Source organism: Pagrus major, chromosome 8 (assembly GCF_040436345.1).
Source record: "Pagrus major chromosome 8, Pma_NU_1.0".
NCBI lineage: Eukaryota > Metazoa > Chordata > Actinopteri > Spariformes > Sparidae > Pagrus > Pagrus major.
The window spans coordinates 23,018,735-23,040,593 of record NC_133222.1 but is presented as its reverse complement, the minus strand read 5'-3'; the positions used below and the strand labels follow the sequence as shown (position 1 = coordinate 23,040,593).

The window sequence follows — 21,859 nt, the reverse complement described above, 5'->3', positions numbered from 1 at the left end:
CAGCAACAATGATATTTTTGACAAATTTATTTTTAACAGAGCTTTTTCTTATAGAATCCAACTGCCAGCTACGGCTCGAGTTGATCTGTTCAAATATACAGACGCAAATACTGCCGATGCCTCACAGACTCAAAGGGGAATTTGAGAAAGGCTCACGTAAACATGCAAGCTCAACAACACAACTCAACTAAACAAAAGTACTTCTTCAAACAACACCGTTGCTGACAGTCCCCACTTCCCTTCAATTGATTTAATGAGCTATCATAACTTAATATAAAAACTTAATTATAAAATCCGATAAACAAAAGCAATTTCTTCATTGTGCACTGTCATATTGGCATGTTAAGAAAATAATTGTCCTGTCAGAGCTGAGTTTGTGCTGTCAATTACACACTCAACACGAATGCACCCACGAGCTTCTGTGAGGCAAGTTTTAAATCTGAATGTGTAAATGAGGCATGAGACAGTGAGAGCACAACATAGAGTCAATGTGTTTGCACAAAACAATGAGCTAAAAGAGGCTAAAAAGCTCAGAAGAGCTGCAGAGTTGGTGATTATACTTGGTAACTTTATTACTACAATCAACTCCTTTCACTTAACACATAAGTCATTCAGCTCAGTGTTAACATAAAGGATACATAATATACAGTATGTCTTATTTCTGAAAGGTATTAATATTTAATTATTGGAAATATGGCTTTGGGTTGCTGTTGTGCATCCTTTGTTTGCGATAGCAGATGTCCAGCATTAAAGACCCTGAAAAATATTTTTCAATCAGCTTCTTACTCTGAATTATGGGGTCCATCATGAACATAGTGTTTTTAGAGAATTCTGTATTTCATTTTTGGTTCGTTTATACTTTTAACTGTTTAAAGTGGACAGTGTTTAGTTGGTGGAAAAGGGAAAAAGTGATGTCACGCAGTAAAAGTCGTTCACTAATCCGGTCACTAATGCAGTCTGCGTGTTGAAGTGCCCTTGGGCAAGATACTGAAATCTCAATTACTCCAGATGGCTGTTCCATCACTGTTTGAGTGTGTATACGAGCAGGCTGTAACTTGGATGGTAGCCTCTGACACCAGTGTGTGGAATGGGTGAAGGCTGACTTGTGTTGTGGTGGGTATGACTGAAAAAGTGCCATCTGAATGTAGTTGGTGTTGGTGAATTGTTTTGTTTGGGAGGGGGGTAATTTTGAGGAAAACAACTAATGAAAAAATGTTGCAACACTATGATTCAAGTCACAAACTTACTAATAAAAAAACTAGTACAGACAGTGAGAATAGTGTTGGGGGTGCTATATCATATAAAATACTCACACCGTATATATTTAATGGCTACTAACAAATTTGACTCTCACTTTAGAACGCTTCACACTACAGCAGACAGCAATCTTGAACACTGGCATTCAGTTTTCTTTTTCACATTTTTGCTTGAATAATAATGTGATTACTTATCCTAATGCATTGTAGAGTGTTGGCTTGGGGCTCAGGAGCCAAGAGAGCTGACTGATTCATTTATTATCTCCTCTCAAACATATTCTTTTCTCTGTCATCCCACAGGGCAGAACCTATTCTGCAGCGAATAAAGGAGGACCGGACCCGGGTGGTGTCTCCCTCTTTTGACAACATCAAGTACGACACGTTCGAGATCGAGGAGTACCCGCTGTCTGCTCAGGGCTTCGACTGGGAGCTGTGGTGTCGATACCTCAACCCACCAAAGTCCTGGTGGACGCAACGCAACCACACAGCCCCGATCAGGTAAACAGAGAAGGAGCTTAAAGATTTTGTTTGGGCTTAACAAGAGGAAGGGGGATTAAAAAATCATTATAAAAAAAATGAAAGAAACCTGTCCGATAGTTTGGTTCCATGGAAGAAAATATCTTGCTGTCATGAAAGAAGGTAGACACCAGAAAATAATCCACGGTGCAGTATTAATTATTAATAAGTTGACTTACAGCTTAGTGAACTAGGTTTGATAAGATCACTTACTAAGCACATTATTTTTACATTATAATTTCTTGAACACTAATCCCCATGAATGATAATTACGTATGTAAATTATAAGTGTAGTGTTAATATTCTAACCCATATAAAACCTGGGAGATGAAGCACAGCCAGAGGCCCATTAGAGGAAACGCATACAAACAGGAGTTTCATCAGAAGCTCTGGGCAGGTACACAGATTTAAAAAGGAAAGGGGATTTTTGTCACCACAATAACAGCACTAAGAGGCGACCTGCAGTGTCTATCGTCCATTCTCTGAAACTGACATAATGGTCCAGTTTTCTCAATACTGTTGGCCAAGAAAAAAACTGCCAATATGACAGATAAACACTGCAGAGGCTACAACAGAAAAACAGCCCAGCAACAAGAGCAAAATTGCCTACTCACCAATATCTGCAAGAGGATAATACCTCTGTCGTGGTGGCTCATGGCAAGCAAATCAATGATGCAGTGTTTATGGATTTGGACAAAAACAAGAGGACATAACCTGCTCAATATTGTGATGGAGGAAGATGAATGCCCCCATTATTTATTTCTTTATCCTTTAAGTACTTTTTTTCAGGTGCAATTTGTCACTGGCTTTGTCAAAGCAATTACTCATTTCCGAAGTAGATATGTATGTACATTTAATTGCATTTTAATTTTCCTGATTCACTGAGAAAAACCTGCACATGCACAGAGAATATGTATTCTAAATAAACTGTATAATAAACTAAGATGAATCCTGTATTATCAATCAATGTTGGCAGATTCATGTGAGTTTCTGCAAATCACGGATATGTTGCAACTTATTTTGGTACAGTTTTTAATTTGATGTTGTGACAACACTGTGTTTATGGTCTGGTTGAGTTTAGGCACAAAAACACTTGGTTAGGTTTAGGAAAGGTCATGTTTTGGCCTCGAATACTCACTGTGGTTTTACAAACATTGAAACACAGTCTCAAACAGCAGTCACTGGCTTGGCAGCCTTCATTACCACCATCTCCTCCACCTCCTGATATGAACGCCGGGTCATAAACATGTAATGTGAGTGTGATATGACACATATTGTAGAAATGTCAATGTGGTACGTATGATACATACACATTTGAATGTATCAGTGTTTGGCAAAAACCTTAAATTCCAACATTTTATGCTTGCAACTGGGCTATCGTTCTTGTCTATCCTCTGTCTTTTGGCAGGGTCATGTGTCAAAAACGAGTTTTAAGACTATTATTATTTTCATATTGTATTGTTTTCACATGAAACTTATGTCTAAAAAAAACTGTAAACAGACAACCTGGTAATATTCTGGTATAGGAGTACTCTGGCCTCTTGGCAGACACTGCTGTGTGGAGTCCAACGTGGGCGCTCAAGTGGAACGTTGAGGTGTTCAACTAGGATTTGTATACCACTGTAACTCATTGTAGCTATTATCCCTCTATAGTACTAAGCTGTTTTTCATGCACAGTAAGCACAGAGAGGTATTAGAGTTACAGGATATAGTTTGTTATAGTCATGGTCATTTCACGGGATAAAACCCAAAGAAAAGGCCAAAAGCCTGCCCAAGGGTCTTATAGTAAGGCAAGGATACTGCATGAGGTGAATTTGAGTCATACCTTTTTCTTTGAGTCATAAATCAGTCAAATCCTAACACGCAGACATGAGCCATTATTAATATCATCCATAAATCTGCTTTAAAAAAGACGTATCAGAACTTCCTTGAGAATCATCACTTTTTTTACATTATGGGCGCAGTGCAACAGGAACTGTTAACACCTGCTACAGAATACTTTCAATGGTGCCAGTTGTTCAAAAGTTTGAAGGACAAGCAGCTTTTCCTGCTGAAAAATTGTAGAGATTCAACATACAAGAAGATCCCTCCAGCTGGGATTTAAATTACAGTTGGACCAGTGAGATAGACGAAGACACAGCGGGTAATTGCAGCTGTAATTATGACAAGGTTGGGAGTTAAAAATGACCCAGGTAGTCGACAGTACACCCACCTCCAATTGAGAAAAAAAAAACTGTCCACACGAGGATTAACACATTTGAAATCATTAATAATTATGTATTATTGGTTATATTTTGACCTCACCACTCTATGCATTACTCTGTCACACCCTTTCACTGTGCAAAAACTCAGGGGGAAAAATCTTAACATTGTTAGAGATAATATGTTTCCCAGGGGGGAATCCAACATTTAAGTCCAATATTTCTTGAGACTCTGAGTAGTGGACTTACACACACACATCCAGCATCTGATTTAAAGGCTATTTTGGCTACTTACAACTGGCCCCCTCATCCCCGCCCCGTGTCAGTTATTTCGGTAGGTTTAGGCACCAAAATTACTTGCAGTGATGCAAATAGCATCGTTAGCTATGGACACCTGGGTGCTAATAACACCTGCCTAAAAATAAACCCACAGATAACAAATTATGCTAACACAATCACCAGCTACTTCAAATATTCAAACGCTAGCTGTACACTGTCACTTCTATTGTAGACCAATGCCACTGTTTCATACTTAAAATTATGCTGGAAATCCAAATGTCAATGAATTATATTCTTTATTTGTACATGATGTGTGTTATGGAGCAAACAATGTGTTCACATCCCCAACCTGAAGCTGCCTCTGATGCATTATGTTTACTGCAAAGTTCTTTATCTCATCTACTCAGTGTACTATTAAAAAAAGGGCAATGTTCGGATTGAACAGCGGAAAACACACTGATACTGATACTTGCTATATGATTTCTGATACTGTGCAGGAAGCTTTAGAGAAGAGAGTATCTTCAGAGTCAGTAGTGGGAGGGCCTCATTGTTTCCATTAGCATTTGGGGTTTCAGAGTTTCTGGCTGTTTGCCAATCCGTGTATCCACAGGGAAGAGGAATTCACTCAAACAAGCTGTTTTTGCAGTGGTGCTGTATTTCATTTTGATAAGAGGACATGTGTGGGACTGACAGCATGAATACTAATAAGAGTTATTTTTCACTCTTGTTGATTCAGTTTGATGTTGATGAAAGATCTGGTTGCTTTCCCCCCACCGGTTTCCTCAAAATGTCCTGAATTTGTTGTGTTAGGTGACAGCATCATTTTGACAGCTGGATCATTTGTAAGTGAAATGTGCGGCGTAGATTCGTCATGACACGCTAATGCCTTTGTGAAGAGCATGATATGTGCAGCATACTTGACAAATAGACCTTCAGGGCCTTGATGTCCAGTGTGGGGTTAATTGTGGGGTTAGGACTGTGTTTGTGTGTCTTAAAGAATATTTTGCATTTAAACCCCTCCCCCCCCCCTTTTTTTTTACCTCTTTCTTTTCTCTGACCTCCTCTCTTCCCTCCCTTCACTCTCTATTTTAGGAGCCCTGCTCTGATTGGCTGCTTTGTTGTCGACAGGAAGTACTTTGAGGAGATTGGCCTCCTAGACGAAGGCATGGAAATTTACGGTGGAGAAAATGTGGAGCTCGGCATCAGGGTGAGTCGGCTCGAAAAACCTGTATATCCTGAGCCACACAACCATGGCAACCACATGCCAACTATACAGTCCTGCAGCCCCGCGTACAGCCCTGCGTACACTAAAAATATCTGTAACACAATGTATGCCAGAGAGGCATCCGCTGTTGACACCTGCCAAATTGAAATATCCCGAATAGCAGACATGTCCAGCATAGAGAGGAAGAAGACTGACCTTTCCTTTGACAGAATGAGGTCTTTATCAGTCCTTCACATTATTCATTCAGTCTGACTCAAGAAAACTGAGCGGATTACTAATGATGTAACGGCTGACAGACAACATGGTGATTAAATGTAATGAAATGACATTAGAACTAAAATGCAGCTACATTGCTTGACATGTATTAATTAATGATGAAAGTCATTTTTTCTATTTGAATAGTGTTGCAGTTTCTTGCAGCAGCTAACAGGTTTTAAGTCATTTTCAGCAAGCTCAACTACAGTTATGGCGTTAACAGTTACTGCAGGGATTTCATCTATAATCTGGTCTCCAGAGGCTGAGGGCTCTGACAAAGCACCGTCCTCTTGAGACGGCAAATCACTCCCCAGAGGACGCTAACTGTTGGAACAGCTTCGAGACAGAACGGACACGGGAGACATCCCAGGGAAACTGTTGACTCAGGCTCAGTGCCGAGTGATTTACAGTGAAGTGTCAGTGAAGCACAGGTTTGATTATCAGCCCGGGCTCGACTGATGCTGATCCAAGCCACTGGGTTAAGAACGCATCACACTCTGAAAAATGTATAATACTGTCAGGCTTGACCATGTCAGGTTGAGATTTATTGGACAGCTGTGGACAATCGATGACAGGAGAGCCCGTAGAACAGATGAGTGGGTGATAATTATATTGTCCTCAAAAGGAAAAACACAGACTGCAATGCTGCTACACTGTCACAAACATTTTTTCGTATGGTGTCCAGTGACGTTTTGAGTTCTTGCTGCCTCACATCACCAGGTTAGAGTTAATAAAAAAGGAAATCAGTTACAAGGCTTCAAGGATACACACACAAAGTTGGACTAGCTACACAGCCATCACCCTGCCCTCTACTGCCTTACATTCAGCCTGGTTACATAAGGAACGCACTACTTCCTGCATTGACACTGAACAATGACGATAATAGCTGCTGTTGAGGGCAGGTCAGACAATGTTTGGAGTGAAGACATGGACTCCATTACTTCCTTTTGAGTAAAAATTGAGAGATAGAATGGCATATTTAGTTATATATAACTATATGTTATCAATAAAACCTTTAAATGCCAACTAAATAGTGAAAAACTGCGAATGCAGATGCCTTTACATGCTTCTTTCTGTCAAAAAACTCCTCCAAAAAGCCATTATTACAGGAGCTTCTATGTAAGTGTTAATTTATAGAGATATTGTTATCAAATTTGAACTTGGACCATGTATGGCTATATGATGTGGGTCCATTGTGCTTTCCAGCTAATAGGGGCATTTATAGGTCATCTGCTGGCTTATTTTTGGCTTGGACTCTTCCTGCAGGTTTTAGCTGCTTGGGCATGGAAGCAGTGACGACTCGTGTTTGGTTAAGTCAGAGTACTTTTACACTACAGCACAACACTATCAGAATGTAAAGTGAAGTAATGAAATTAATAATAACCGTGTATACTGTAGGTTAATTTGATTCCATAATGATACATAAATTAAAAAATAATGTACCCCCTATGTAACATTGCATGCTGATTGTTTAGGGAACATTATGTACAGGGAAACAGTCGGGAATATAACGAAACAGCTGTTATCTATTGGCATCCTTGGTGGCAGATGTTGCTTGCTTGGAGGGATTGGGGAATTCATCCCCCAGTTAGTTAGTTTATGCTGCCCAACACCCCCCTGAATGCAGATTGTCCTCTACACATGTTGTTGACTTCATGCACAGTGACTCTCCGGTGAAGGCTGAGTGAGCAGAGGTGGGCTCATGATTTGATTACGCCTCACCTGTTGACTATGGATCTTGATGCATCTCAGTGTATGGCATCTTCAGTTTTTGTTTTTACTGTACACAGCTACTTTTTCATCATTTAATACAAACAGTAAGACAAATCTAAATTCCCTTTTATTTATAGAGTCCTATAAATAAAAAAAAAATTGGACTACCACAGTGATTACCTACAAAATAAAAAGCTGCATCTTTTCAATACCAGTGTCTGTTTGACCCGGCTCAGTACATAAACATTACCGAAACAAATCATAAATCTGTCTGCAGTGCATTACACAAGTGCTTTAATCTACAAAAATAAAGTTTTCACGTAGCAGCTCTCATGTGACATTACAAACACTCTGCTGCACACCCCTCTCTCAAAGCTGGATGGCAAAGTTGACAGTGCGTCTTTATTTCTTGGCTGGTTTGCTGGGCTTGCTGTATTCTTTATGTTTGCAGATGTTAGCTCTGGATGAAATCAGTTAATGTGTTTAGTATTTGTTGTGAGGCCAGTTTTGTCTAGTTTGTGCTCCCTAGTGACTTCATAAAATCTGAAATGTCGCCATGTGAGCGCTTTCAGAATACTTTTTATATCACATTGCTGCCTCCATCTGCCAAGTCTCCCAACATGTAAATGGTAACATTAGCCTGATGCATGTCCACAATTCAATCCAAGGGATCAACATTGCAACTTTAAATCAGCAATCAACATCATAAGACTATAATTTTGTGTTGGCTGTAAACTCCCGATCATGCTGTGTCTCTGCATTGATGCAGAATCCTCCACTTATGCATCGCCATGGATCTAAGAACCAAGATATTTCCACTCCTCTGTAAGTGAGAAAGAATCAGTTTGGGTTATTCGTGTTGCTGTAACAGCAGGAGCTGAATGGGTTCAGCTCAAACAAGCAAAAGATACTCATAACGCGGTTTACAGCACTCTAAATATTTCTATTAAAATGGCTTTGACCTGATATCATAAACATTATATGATGTCATGAATATAAATGACTAAATCTGCCAGAAGCTTAAAGTGTCCTGTTGTTTCGGCACATTGGCAGTAATGCGGCTCATAAAGGCTTTTGTGCTGGGCTCGGCCTTGACTCTCTCCATAGGAGGCTTGAATGTCAGGCTTCAACAGTCAACTATAACAAGTCTGATAATGGCTTTCTCCTTAGCTCCTCGCAGTGCAGTGACCATGACTTCTTCTGTTACATCCGGAGAGGTTATTCTCTATTACAGAGCTTGTTGGCATATAATTCTCCAGTATAAGCCCCTACTGTAGAGACAAATTGCTTGTACACCTGTAGACGTTGGCACAGGGGAGAATTGGATGGCTTATTCATCGCAGCATAAGCAGCAAGGCCACAAACAGATGGTCTCTCCATGGGAGGAGATCTCACCGCCGACACTGCGACCTCGGCGGTCCGTGTTTTTCTGACCCTGCATCAGATGCCTCCAGCTGTCGGAAGCTCTGCCCACATTACACTTTAGCCTATGCGCTGATAGAGGGCCAAGACTCAGGCACAGTGCTGCAAATCAGTTGCTCTCCGCTGCAAACATTGTGACAACGAGACAACAAACACTGAACTGAAATGAACCCCATTTCGGCGGAGAGACACTTGAAAGCTACTGTTGAGCCTGTTGTGTGGTTGTTGGAACGTCAGGGTTGTGTTCAGGGTCTGTCTATTTGTATGTGAGGTTTCTGAACGGTTGAAAGGCAGCAAAAGGTTAGCAAGAACATCATTCAGTACTGACATTTCTCTTCCACAGCAAACACTTCCAGTGCCACAGGGGTGTTTGAAGTCAGAACCTGACATCTAATATAACCCGCCTAGACACACACAAACACATAGTCAGTGTCAGTTATTTCACACCACACGGATTAGACTATAAACACATCAGGAATGACAAGAAACGTCAATATTTCCTTTTTTTGTCAAAGTGGCAGACTGCGCTGCAAAAGAGCTCTTTGCAGATCAGTGATTATGAAAATCAGCAGTGATATTTTGACAGAATCAGTTCTGCGTCTCAAGGGCATTGCTCTTACTCTGACTAATTCATCCTGTGTTGAGTTCAACCCAAGGTTTAAGTTAGAACCAAGCCGGTTTGTTCTATTTCTATCTCCCTCATGCCAAACACAGGCGCCTTTTGTTATCAGCGATGGGATTTTTTTTTCTCCCCCAGTTCCTGCAGAAGCGCTCCGTATCTCTGGCCTGCATGCTCCCATTGTGATAAAGATTGCTTTTATGAAGCTTCATATGCAGCATGGTGTAATATTGCGCATATTTAGTGCTCATTGTCTCATTCCGTCTTTTTTATCACGACGGGCGGTCGTCCTCGGCGTGATTTATAATTCACAACTTCATTTGTTGTTGCCGTCCGCCTCTCATTTTCTCATTAAAACTTTTAAAAACACAAGTCCGCGAGCGAGATTCGTTCCGCGTTAAACCAAAGAGGACATACTGAGAGACAATTAGGGATGTAAATGTGCTGCGTCTTGTCTGGGTGACACACATACAGATCAGCCAGGCATGATTTCCAAGCATTGGATGCCAACGCACACACATTAACTACGGCTACTTGACATCATGATGATGTTACGTGATGTTTTATGGGTAAAAGTTGACGCATGACCTTGTTTTATCCCACAGGGGTAGGCTTTTATTTTGAAAGAAGATACAAACTAAAAAAAAAAGGATCTTCCAAGCTTTTGGAAAGGAGCTTTTATTCTCTCTCCCCCTCTATTTCACTTCCTTCTTCTCTCTATACATCCCACTTTATCTTCCTTCACTGTTATACCTTCACCTTCCTTCACTGTTTTATGTTCCACACTCTTTCTGAATCGCTCCTCTTTCTCTTCACTGTCCGCTTTCTTCCTCGTCTTGTTCCCTATCTCCCTGTGCACACCCACACGCTCAGACATAGATTGTTATGCTCGAAGAATAGCTCCTTATACTCTAACCCCGTGTTGTAAATCCTTTATAGAGAACGTTGAGGTATTTCTCAGGGAAGCGTGTATTATCTCAGAATTTGGCTGTGGCTGGTGCTCCTGCCTGGGCGCCGGGCCAGTGCCACAGTTTTACTGTTGTTCTCCAGTAGCTCTTTGCTTTAGAATGATACAGAGAAGGAGGCTGGCCGGCAGGAGGGATTATAGCGCAAACACACAAACAAAGTGCAGGACTGGAATAGTGAGAACAGGCGTTTCTATTTAAATCTTCATTTCCCAGCGCTTGTTTTGTCAGTACACCAAACTCCTAAGGGAGCTTGCTGCAGAATTTTAGCAGTGCTATCACGGAAATTGGTAGTTGATTACTTCATGAAAGTCAGAAATATGTCTTACCATTGCAAATGCGTCAGTTGACTAAACATCGAAAAACTGAAGATTAAGTTTCAGTTTAAGTGTTGATTAAAGGAGATGTGCTTTTTTGTTGTTGTTTTTTCCTTTCCTTCGGCGTGAATTATAAGTACCTGTGCATTTAAAAAGTCTTTGAAAGTATCCAATCAAAAAATTCCCCCCACCCCTGAAGGCCTCCCTCCATAAGTGCACTGCCTAACTAGCCTGACAGCAACTGTCCTGTAGCTCAAGATATGTGATAGCGGCTAGTTCGCTACATTCCACCATCTCTCCTAGCTTTTTTTACTCTAATAAATACTTAAATTAACAACTCTGTTAATGCCACAATCTTAAATGGCTACCCGACGCAACAGTTACTCTTTACCGCTGTAGGCTGTGCTTTGTGCTAACTGGGTTAGCTGCTACTGAGGAGAAGGCACAGTGGAGGTGTACTTTGAGCGCAGCGCTTCGTTATCATCGCCAACCATATCCAACTGGTAGTCCTCACCACTGTCGAGCTAGCATGTCAGTTTTTCCATTCTTGTGCGGTTAGCTTGCGTTCAGAATAGGCTAAGTTACCCTAGCTTTAAGTGAATTGTAAGGACTGAGTTAAGTTAAAGGTGCACTATGTAGTTTTGGAGAAGAAATTCAAACTTAAAATTCTAATATTACAATGTTAATGAGATAATAACACAAACTCAGAAATATTTAGTTTCTCCATAACTGAATAAACAAGCTGTCCGCAGAACACTGTTTGAAGCTGGAAAGGTGGCAGGGTCCGCCAAACATAAACAAAGTAAAACAGAAATGAAACTGTGTTGTCCTTTAAGGTCATTTTGTTTATTCAGTTTATTTAGTCATTAAAAAAATCAGTCAATGACGATTTTTCTCTTTTCTTCCCCAAAACTACATAATGCACCTTTAAAGATTAAGTAGTTCTGAAGCACTTAAAGGTGTTGAAATCACCAGAGGTTGATAAATTGAGCTGTAATCAGTTGTAATCACAGTGTAATCACTTAACGGGGGGGGGGGGGGGGGGGGGGCTGACAGTCAAAGAATAACAGGTATAGGCAGTAGAACTTTTCACTGAAGATTAATAAATTAAGAGAAGTAAAATGTCACTCGGCAGGTGGGAGATGAGACCAGCTGATTTAATGCCACATAAAAATTGGCCACTCATGGAGCTCATTTACCCTCTAACATACACATGCTTATAATATATGTACACCTTAAATAAATATAGGCCTTAAATAGTTCCATCTGTCAGAGCATGCCAGAGGGCCGCACACTTGTGTTGCTTTCCTGGCGAACCCCATTAGAACATTTATTTCATATTTCATGAGCCTGTCATGATGCTAACTAGGCCTGTGTAGACGTATGTGACAGCTCCCTCCGCCATCAAACTGCAAACTGGTAAACATAGCAAGCACCTGGGTGGGCATGCATGCGCTCCTGTGATACCTTTCTATTCACACTAATTCAATCAAGCAGGCTGCTGAGACTCAGCAGGGATTTAATTCCCCATTTAGAGGATAAAGGTTTAACTGGTATGTAAAGTACAAGAATATCCACACTTATATTTTGGAAATCTCTGACGTTGCTAACGTATTTGTGTTTTTGTGTGTGTAACGAAGGTGTGGCAGTGTGGCGGCAGCGTGGAGGTCCTGCCCTGCTCCAGGATCGCGCACATCGAGCGCGCCCACAAACCCTACACAGCCAACCTGACAGCCCTCGTGCGTCGGAACGCTCTGAGGGTGGCCGATGTCTGGATGGACCAGTACAGGAGTCACGTCTACATGGCCTGGAACGTTCCACTACAGGTAAACATTACGTGTGTGTGTGTGTGTGTTGGCAGTCTGATACTATGCTTGTTCTCTGTGTGTGGGAGGGTGTGTGTGGGCGTAATTGCGTACATGCTTATTTATGTTCAGAATCTGTGTCACATATCACCTAGCAACCATGATTGGATCCATCATGTCGGCCCACTGGAGAATCACTTGTGTACAAGTAATGTTTGAACACACACCAACCTGTGGAGGATGGTTGTGCTGTGGGTGCACATCGTATTATTGATGTTATGAGTGAGTACTACGGGTTCATTACATTTTAAAATGAGGTTACTGTGACACACCAAGCTTTTAGACCTATTGAAGGGTTGAGCAGGGTTGCCAGGTCCAGAAAAACTGTCCAGACCAAAATCTTCCCAAAACCTGCACAATCGAAGCTTGAAGGTCCTGTGTGTATTTCTCTGTCGGCAGAGAATATATTAATATGTATAAAATAGTAGTATATTCATGACTAAAACATAATTGTTTTGAGTAATGTATAATCACCTGAAACTAAGAATCCTCAGGTCTAGTTCCACAGAGTCCAGATATGCATTTGAAAGGACTAACCCAGGGATGGAATGTAACTACATACATTTTCTCAAATACTGTCTGTTCTGTGAGAATATACCTTTTAGAAACAGTGCTCACAGCCACTGTTACCTAACGTATGGCTTCAAATGATGACTAGTGATGAATATGAATCAGTTCGTTATTATTTTCTATTAATCAGTTCATTTCCCAGAGCCCCAGATGATGTTGTGTCATGTTGTTCGTTGTATCCAGCTAACCAGAAATCAGATTTACAATGGATTCAAACAAAGAACAGCAGAATTTTCACACATTTGAGTAACTGGAACCAGCAAATGTTTGGAATTTTTCTTTGGCCGACATGAGAAATCAATAACCAAATGTTTCCAATGTATTCATTCATCCATTTTTCTGTGTCACACTCTTATTTTCAAAAAACTTCCTCACTTCAGCCTCTCTTCACTGACTGATATCCACTCAAGACACTTGATGTCTTGCTCAGTTATTATTTGGAGCACTTACATCGCCACTCCAAGGATGCAGTAGTGCTGAACTGACCCCGAGGCCCTGACTTCTGTGCTCATTATTTTTGATTTCTTGCAACATTAGAGAAGTTCACGTTTGCACTCTTGTCTTGAGCTTGTATTTACTTCCTTCTCTAGAACTCAGGAATAGACATCGGGGACATTTCTCAGAGGAAAGCCCTGCGATCCAGACTCAAGTGCCGACCATTCAGCTGGTTCCTGTCCAACATCTACCCCGAGCTCCGATCCTACAGCGACACGGTTGCTTACGGAGTGGTGAGTTAAATATTTCCTAAATATTTCCGGACTGCAACCTCGATTCCTGTAAATTAATTTATTATCACGTTGAAAAATGGGCTTGTTATTTAAAGCAATAAAGGAGCCCACAGGAACAAGTCTGGATCCCAGCCCACAGTTTGAGAAACACAACACTGTACACTTCCTCACTCAGTCCCCACTGGGTGCTACACATACAGAAAACTCCTCAAAACATAAAGTATTCAGGAGTATTTGAATTCATTATGAAATAGGAACAAGATGCTCCTTTAGCTTCATCAAAAATTAATATACCTTTGTTGTGGTAGCTCACCAGCAGGGAGTTTTAAAAATGTGTGAACAGATTTCCATTTGTCCTTCTCTGGTGCCATTTTAACAAAAAGGAAACACATTTATAAAGACTCCTATTGGTGTGCTCCAACAATGAACTTGGTTTTATTAAGATAAAGGAACCAAAGTGTTGTGCAAAGCTGTCATATTTTTTTAATGTTGCGATTACCCCATTGGCAAGGTTGGCACTCGACTTCCTCCTCTGTTTGACTCAGGCAGTTCATTTCAGAGTAAATCACTGCTTTAGGATTTATTTAAATCTGAATAGATTTTCTTACGGACACTTGGGGCGCAGCAGAACACAACATGTAACAACATAATTTCATCTTTTCAAGTTGCTGTTGGAAACCTGTTAGCAAGTAGTTACACATCCAGTGGACACATTAGTGTTTGTATCCACCTGATGAATTTAGGTCCAATAATCAGTCTTTTTTAGCAGCTCTTCAGAGAAACGTCCAGCTCTCCAGCTCTCCTCCAGTATGTTACCAGCTAGTCACTGACTGTGCCTGCAGTTTGTTGCTGGACAGTTTATCAGAGCTTCATCAGATAGGCATGAGAGCATGAGGATGAACTAAAACAGTAAAGCTGCTGGCAGTCTCTATATTCATTTGATCCATTTATTTACATGAAAATATTGACTTGTGCAGCTTTAAGATTTTTTATTGTGGGAACATTTTCCAGTATCGTCATGGTTCCAACCAAAAATGTAATTGTATTAGGGCTGCAACTACCATTTCTTTTCATTGCTGATTGATCTGTCAAGTATTTTCTTGATTAATTAATTAGTTGTTTGCCTGTAAAATGTCAGAAAATAGTGAAAAATTTCACCCAAAGGCCGAGATGACTTTGCTACAAAGTGGTTGCATGGTAGACCCAGATGTAAGGCACAGACTCAGAGGTGAGGTGAAGTAATGACATTTATGATAGTGATGTGTGGTATGGTGGATAAGTGCAGGGATAACAAGCAGACAAGCCGGCAGGTAGGCAGATTTGGGATATCCTGAGGTGCACAGAGTTCTGGAGACCAGTGAGAGCTGGGGCTGATATCTTTACAAGAGATAGGGCGAGCGACAGATGTGCTGAATGAGTAGAGCCTAGAACCAGGAGAGTGCACTGCAAACTAGCAAACTGAGTTCGTGCAGGACGTGTCACATCCTGCACCGGCAGGCCATTTTCATTTCCCTGTATTCACATATCTATGACCCAGGGGAAAACAATTTAAAAATAACTGGGGTTATAACTAGCTCTGTGACAGCATGAACACCTCCTGACTAAACATTTCCATCAAAACAAAACTTCTCTAATATTCCTGGCTGTAAAGGCCTAACTTGTCCATTACAGCTGAGGCTAAATGTTATTTTTTTCAGGTTGGCAAAATAGTTTTAATTCTGTTTTGTGACATTTTCTTCACTCAGGCTTCAACCTAGTTTAATTTGGATCTGATGCATGATGGTGAATTTATGTTGCATATATGTTGAGCAGTATTTTATTGTGTGGTCATATGATTTTAAGGAAAGCAACCAAAACTTGTTCAGTTAAAGCCATTTGATAAACATTGGCTCTGACAGGGCAGTAACACCTCCTCAACAAAACTTTCCCAAGTATTTCAAGCTGTGCATCTTTAACTTTTCCATTAAAACTGAGTCTAATTGAACGCACAACATGAGGTATATATATATATATATATATATATATATATACGTATATATATATATATATATATATATATATATATATATATATATATATATATATATATATATATATATATTTACTTCTCTGCTGTAAGAGCTCACTTCAAATCACAGCAGCGGGGTATTGAAAGGGCGAACCTTTTTATACCACTTAATTTCTGCATGGCTATTCCTCTCTTCAGCTAACGGCTGTGGGAGGATTTTGCATAATTGAAAAATGACAGTAATCTGTTGAAAGCTGAGCAGAATTATCCCACCACTCACAGAGTGCTCTGCTGATAGTGGAAGAAAAATGTACTCCTTCGCTTAGTCCAACTTCTAATAATTTATTAATTTCATTTTTGATTGTGATTTTTTGATTGCTGCTTTTACTTTTTTCTTTTTAACTTTTTTAAACCTAGAACTTTTGAATGCAGTCTGAATATTACCATGGCACAGAACCTGTTCCCTTCAGGTTGAAAAGGTCTGACTCTTTCAGCTTTATTGACTTTGACTGACTTCAAGTCTGTCACTGGAGAGAAAAACGAAGGTATGAAGCGATGATGGATGAAAGGCCTGTGTGGTTCTTCTCTGTAGCAGCAGCAGCGACTGAGTCTTGTGTCTGTTGTTCAATAAACACTTGGATGAAGTTATTTGTTGACACTACTGAGCATGTGCGGGGGCCTCGGCTTTGAGCGTATGAGATGAAAGCGTTGCCACAGTGACATCTGAGAGATGTAGATATGAAGATTACATATTTGACAAAAACAAACTCTCACAGGGGATAGCAGTTGGAGAGAGTACAACAAGTGTTGTGGTGCGATGCCATCTGTTCATTCACTCATCTCTTATTTAACAAGAAACAGAAGCTGGATGAATGCACTGTTCATACAAAGATAAATATTGAACAAAGAGGATATATGATATTAGGATTGAATGCTGCATTAAATGTGGCACATGCGCATATTGTGATGAACTATTTCATCAGTTTGACATGTTTTCAGGAAGAGACACCGATTTAATTGTTGTATTTTATTAACAAATTTAACACTTCAATATTTTCTGTAACTTTTTTCCCAATGCTAAGGTCTCCAAGAAAAAAGACACCTGAATCGTGTTTCCATGTTGTGTCTTCAACACATTTTTAGCCTCGCTTGTGTTGTGGCTCTATCATAGGTGGCAATGTCAGTCTGTTGGTCAGTCGGTCCACCACTTTTGTCCAGACTGAAATATCTGCATAACATGACATGCTTTGTCATGGAATTTTATGCAATGTTCATGGTCCCCAGAAGATAAATCCGACTACCTTCATTCATCCCCTGACCTTTCCTGAAGTGCTGCTATGTGGTATGAATGAATAATTAACGACCCGATTAGGTATAAGAGAAAGATCATTGTTTTGATTCAGTGTTAAAAAGATTATGTGGAACACAGGACACAACACTCAAGGTTCAAAGTTGTTTTTTGTCATTTTACAACACCAAGGTTGCAAAATGAAACTGAGTTTGAGTCCCTTTATGCTTCATGAACTACAGGAAAACAAAACAAACAAATTTTATAAAGTGGAGTACTGAGGATGAATTTAGGAGTCTTACAGACCAAGGAATGAAGCTGCTCTGTAGTCTGGTGGTTTACTTCTAAATGAATACATTTAGAAGTAAACCAGTAAAATTTATATGACAGTATTTTCTTTTTCTTTGACAGTATTACAGAAATAAAAGAGAAACTCCACCCAAACATGTTTCTACCTCTTTTCACTCCAAATGGCAATGTGAGGGAACATATCTTAAAGGTGCTTTTTGAAAGAAAGATCATTTTTGAGTCTCCTTTCCAACTCATTAAATAATGACACTTTGGGATGGCGGTCGACCCGTCCTACAATCCCAAAGCGTCAGTATTTGACGAGTTGGGAATGAGACTCAAAAATCAACTTTTCTTACAAATAGCACCTTTAAGGAAGAAAAAATATTGTAAAATGTATATTTTAAATTAATATTTTATGTGTTTATTGGCTTCAAATAGGAATACAAATGGTGTATAGGTCTGCATGTGTTATGGGAGGAGTAGCCTGTCCAATAATGAAGGTAAATTACTAAATGTAATGTGATTCTTTCCAGAGTTAGATAAAGGGTACGATTCGGCATCTCAACAGCATTTATTTGGAGGAAACCCGAAGGATATTTATGGAAGTACAACAGTCAGTGTACCACGGGGCTTGTCTATCAATTACATTTACATAAAGCAGAAACAAACATGCTGGCGAGGATGACGGGGCAGAAGGAGCTGTTGTCTTATATGCATTCACTATACTGTTGTGTCCTTAAGCAAGAAACTAAAACCTACCAAAAAACCTAGGGCTGCTACTGGTGTGCAGCTGAGCCTGACCTCTGACCTCTCTGAGAAATAAGGTAACAGGAATGTATTGTAAATGTATTTCCTTTCCTCAACCACTGTGATAAGTGTGACAGCAATATGAGATATTGTGAAGTAGAAAGCTCAGCTCAGCCCTCAGTAGCAGATCAAGAAGTGCGCAGGAAACCTCACAGGACTGTGTGTGATGTGACTGCAGAGGAGCATGAGGAGGTGGTGGGATGCACCAAGTGAACTGAGCGAGAGATGTAGTCAGTGATCTGTCTAAACAGTGAGTGGGATGACTGGGCACTATTCAGCAGATGGAGAAGAAAGGCTTTTGCGAGCTGTATGTTGAAGAGATTAGTAGCTCTTCCTCTCTGTTCACTCGCCATAAACTCAAACAATTGCAACTTTGGACTATGAGTTTAGTACGAGTCTGGGATGCAGCCAATAAATCCTCACATTCATCTTTAGATATTAATGTTGCTGTTTTGCAAACATTTATGAGGAATAGTAAAGCAGACCTATTCTCATACCACAGAGATTGAATAGACAGGCATTTCTATTCAAATCACTACTTTTTAAAGGTCACTTTAATGGCATGATTTAAGATGGCTGCCACACAATGTTTACAAAGCTGTGGAAGTACAACGTTACCCCAGTCTTTAAGCATTATACCTCAGCTGCTATTTTAGATACTTTAATGAATATTTTTACCTTGAAATTGAGAGAATAAGTAGTTGTAATGTGAAAGGGGTCACTAGTGACAAATCCACAGAGAATTATCACCAACTCTGGTGCTCTACTGTGACCCGTTTAGCCTCTTTTATGTCATGGTTTTGGCTTTAAAGCACATTTACTGTTTGGGTCAGTGTCACTGCTCTCAACACCTTGTATCCAGCAACAGAAAACAACTGTTTCCAGAGCGGAAATCGCTCTTTAAAAGCTCTGATAAACTTTCAAAGCTTTTCTGCCGTTGCACTGCCTGTTTCACAGTTCTCCTGCCTCCTAGTGGTCAAAAATACATCAATGCAACATTAATGGACAGAGCAAAAACTCCCGACTAGAATTAAATAACTTTTTGTTAAAAAGATATGATGATATGTGTATTAATAACACAATATCAATCAACAGAGGCATACAACCCCGATGCGGTAATTCTTGCTTTTGCTTAAAACTGCTGCCTGCTGGAGCTGGACAATTTGCTTATGAAAATGATGAGACTCAAACAACACATTAGAGTTGGGGGCCAGAAAACCAAAAACATGAGCTGAAAGATGCTAAACCAGTAGAGCTGAAGGGAAGTGCAGAGTAAGTTGATAATAGTTTAGTACAAACAATAATGGTCACACAGAAGTAATCATGTGATACTTTGTCTGGATGGGAATATTGATGATGGCCACTTTAATTAGATAGGTCTTAATTAGATTTGTTTGCTCTTGCTTCTCATTTCCATGCAACCTTTTAAATGCCAGAGGCAAAATGCTGCTCTACTTCCTTGCAGAACAATGGCAAACATCAACAATAAACAAGTTAAAATTAAACATTTTAAAATAACTGTCAATAACTAAGCAGGATCAGGTAATATAATAGCATATTTAAGTCAATCACACACATCAAATATCATCTGGACCAGTTCCAAACCAGAACTGACTGATTTTCAGCCATTACAGCCTTTGCCTGAAAGTGGGTCTAGAAGGAAATTGAAGTGATTAACATTAGAGTCCAATTTAACAGTAGCACGAAGAACCAGCGCATCATCATTTTTTCCCTGCAAACCTATTCCCATCTGACCTTCTCTTCAAACTGCTTGACGCAATCTGCAGACGGAGACATTGATGAAAAATAAACCAGAATCTTCCTTTAAAATATGCCTGCGTGACCCTTTCTTGTAAATGTTTGAAGGAGCAAGGACAAACTGAGGTATATTGATTGCCCTGTGTTAATTAACACATATTGCACAATTAGTCTGTAATTCTCTGTGGAATATAGCCAAATTATAGGAGTAAGCTGCCATCCCAAAAGTACAGATGCTTTTCCTCTCTGAGATATTACTCGGCGGCTGCCAGAAAAAAAGTTGAAGGGTAGTGTAAAGTGTTTGTATGACTTTCTCCTGGCATACAGTAATTAGCCTACAGTGGTTCCATTTGTCTTCACTTTGGCCACAAAGTTAGCTGTGTCGTGTACCACTCTGTCATAATGGAGTAATTAATTATGGAGAGACGGATAGAGGGGAAAGAGAGGGATGCAGGGAGAAAGACAGACTCGTCCTCTACATGAAGTATGCTCAAAGATTCTGAAATCACATCTATAAATGAAAGCAGTTATGTATGTTTTAAGGCTTCAAGGACTATTTTAACCTTTTAGAGACAGGCTTCTATTTGAGAGTGAGGTGAGAATAATAATATCAATCTTCTCTGTGCATAATAGAGTGCTGTAGGGATGACATATTTTTGTAGGCTAAACCGGAAGTTAGCATCGCCCTGTTTCGCTCGACAAAAAGCCTATGGGACTGTTACATTGGATTTTTGAATACTGCCAAAAAAAAGCTCTGTGGCAAACACAAGTTTATGATACTTAAACGTTTTGTTCAGAAAGATAATCTTCACAGATGAGCACCACCTTTGTGATTTTCAGGGTGTAATTTAAATAGCTAGAAGCTAATGTTAGGCTAGAAAACAGACTACATTGAGATCACATGACTTAAACGTCACCACCACAATTACTATACACGTTCTCTATAAATTAATAATCCTACAAGTTGCATGGTTTGTAACTAAAGTCGGCCTGTAAAGATGGACTAGTGAGTAGATGAGTCTCCGTGTTCGGTGTGATGATGTTTTAGCTCATGTCTGTAGTCTCATTTAGCCACTTGTTAGCAAGCGCCATTTTTAAGACACGTAAGCGCTTTGTAAATTAATTGTAGGACATTTAATGATGTATTTTAAGTCATAGACAAAACATGTAAATATCTTAAGCCTGTGGTAACCACACACCTTATCTCAGGCATTTAAACAAAAAACGATTCAAAAAAACTCATAGGACTACAAACTACACCACTCTATAGGCTACAGAACTGGAGTCAAGACATGTTTAGCCTAGCTTAACGTTAGCTAAAAGACCAGTCCAGTTCTGTCCCAAACTACCCCTAAAACTGTTATGACTACACTGTTTATGTATGAGTTCAACAAAAAAAGAGACAAAATGACATGACACCGATATCAATCTTTTCATCTCACTCTCAGAAAGGCAGCTGAGAACACTGTTTACAAAAATATTGAACTATTCTTTCAAAGAAATCTAAATAAATTCTGTAAATCTGAAAAAAATTAAAAAAACAGCAGTTGAAACCACAAAGGTTTTATTGAGGTTCTTTTCAAGAGACAAAGATGAAGGTGAAATCAGCCTGAAGGGGTGCTGTCTTTTTCTCTTCTGTGTTTTTGTGATCAAATCAAAAGCTGCCAAGCTCTGACAGCCTGAAAAAGCATCAAGCGGGGAGCGCAGTTTGTTTAACAGTGCTGCAAATTTGATGACTAAATGTGTATGAGAGCTGTCCGTCTCCTCTTCCGTATT

The 21,859-nt window shown here is 39.9% G+C and overlaps 1 protein-coding gene across 1 annotated transcript in view; it reads left to right on the top strand.

Moving 5' to 3' along the window:
- Positions 1-21,859, top strand: part of galnt18a (UDP-N-acetyl-alpha-D-galactosamine:polypeptide N-acetylgalactosaminyltransferase 18a) — a 173,507-nt gene that overhangs the window by 118,122 nt on the left and 33,526 nt on the right. Inside the window, exons 5-8 of the mRNA XM_073472461.1 lie at positions 1,557-1,754; positions 5,345-5,459; positions 12,409-12,594; positions 13,794-13,931. Coding sequence (XP_073328562.1) covers positions 1,557-1,754; positions 5,345-5,459; positions 12,409-12,594; positions 13,794-13,931 — 637 coding nt within the window. The remainder of the gene's footprint in view (positions 1-1,556; positions 1,755-5,344; positions 5,460-12,408; positions 12,595-13,793; positions 13,932-21,859) is intronic.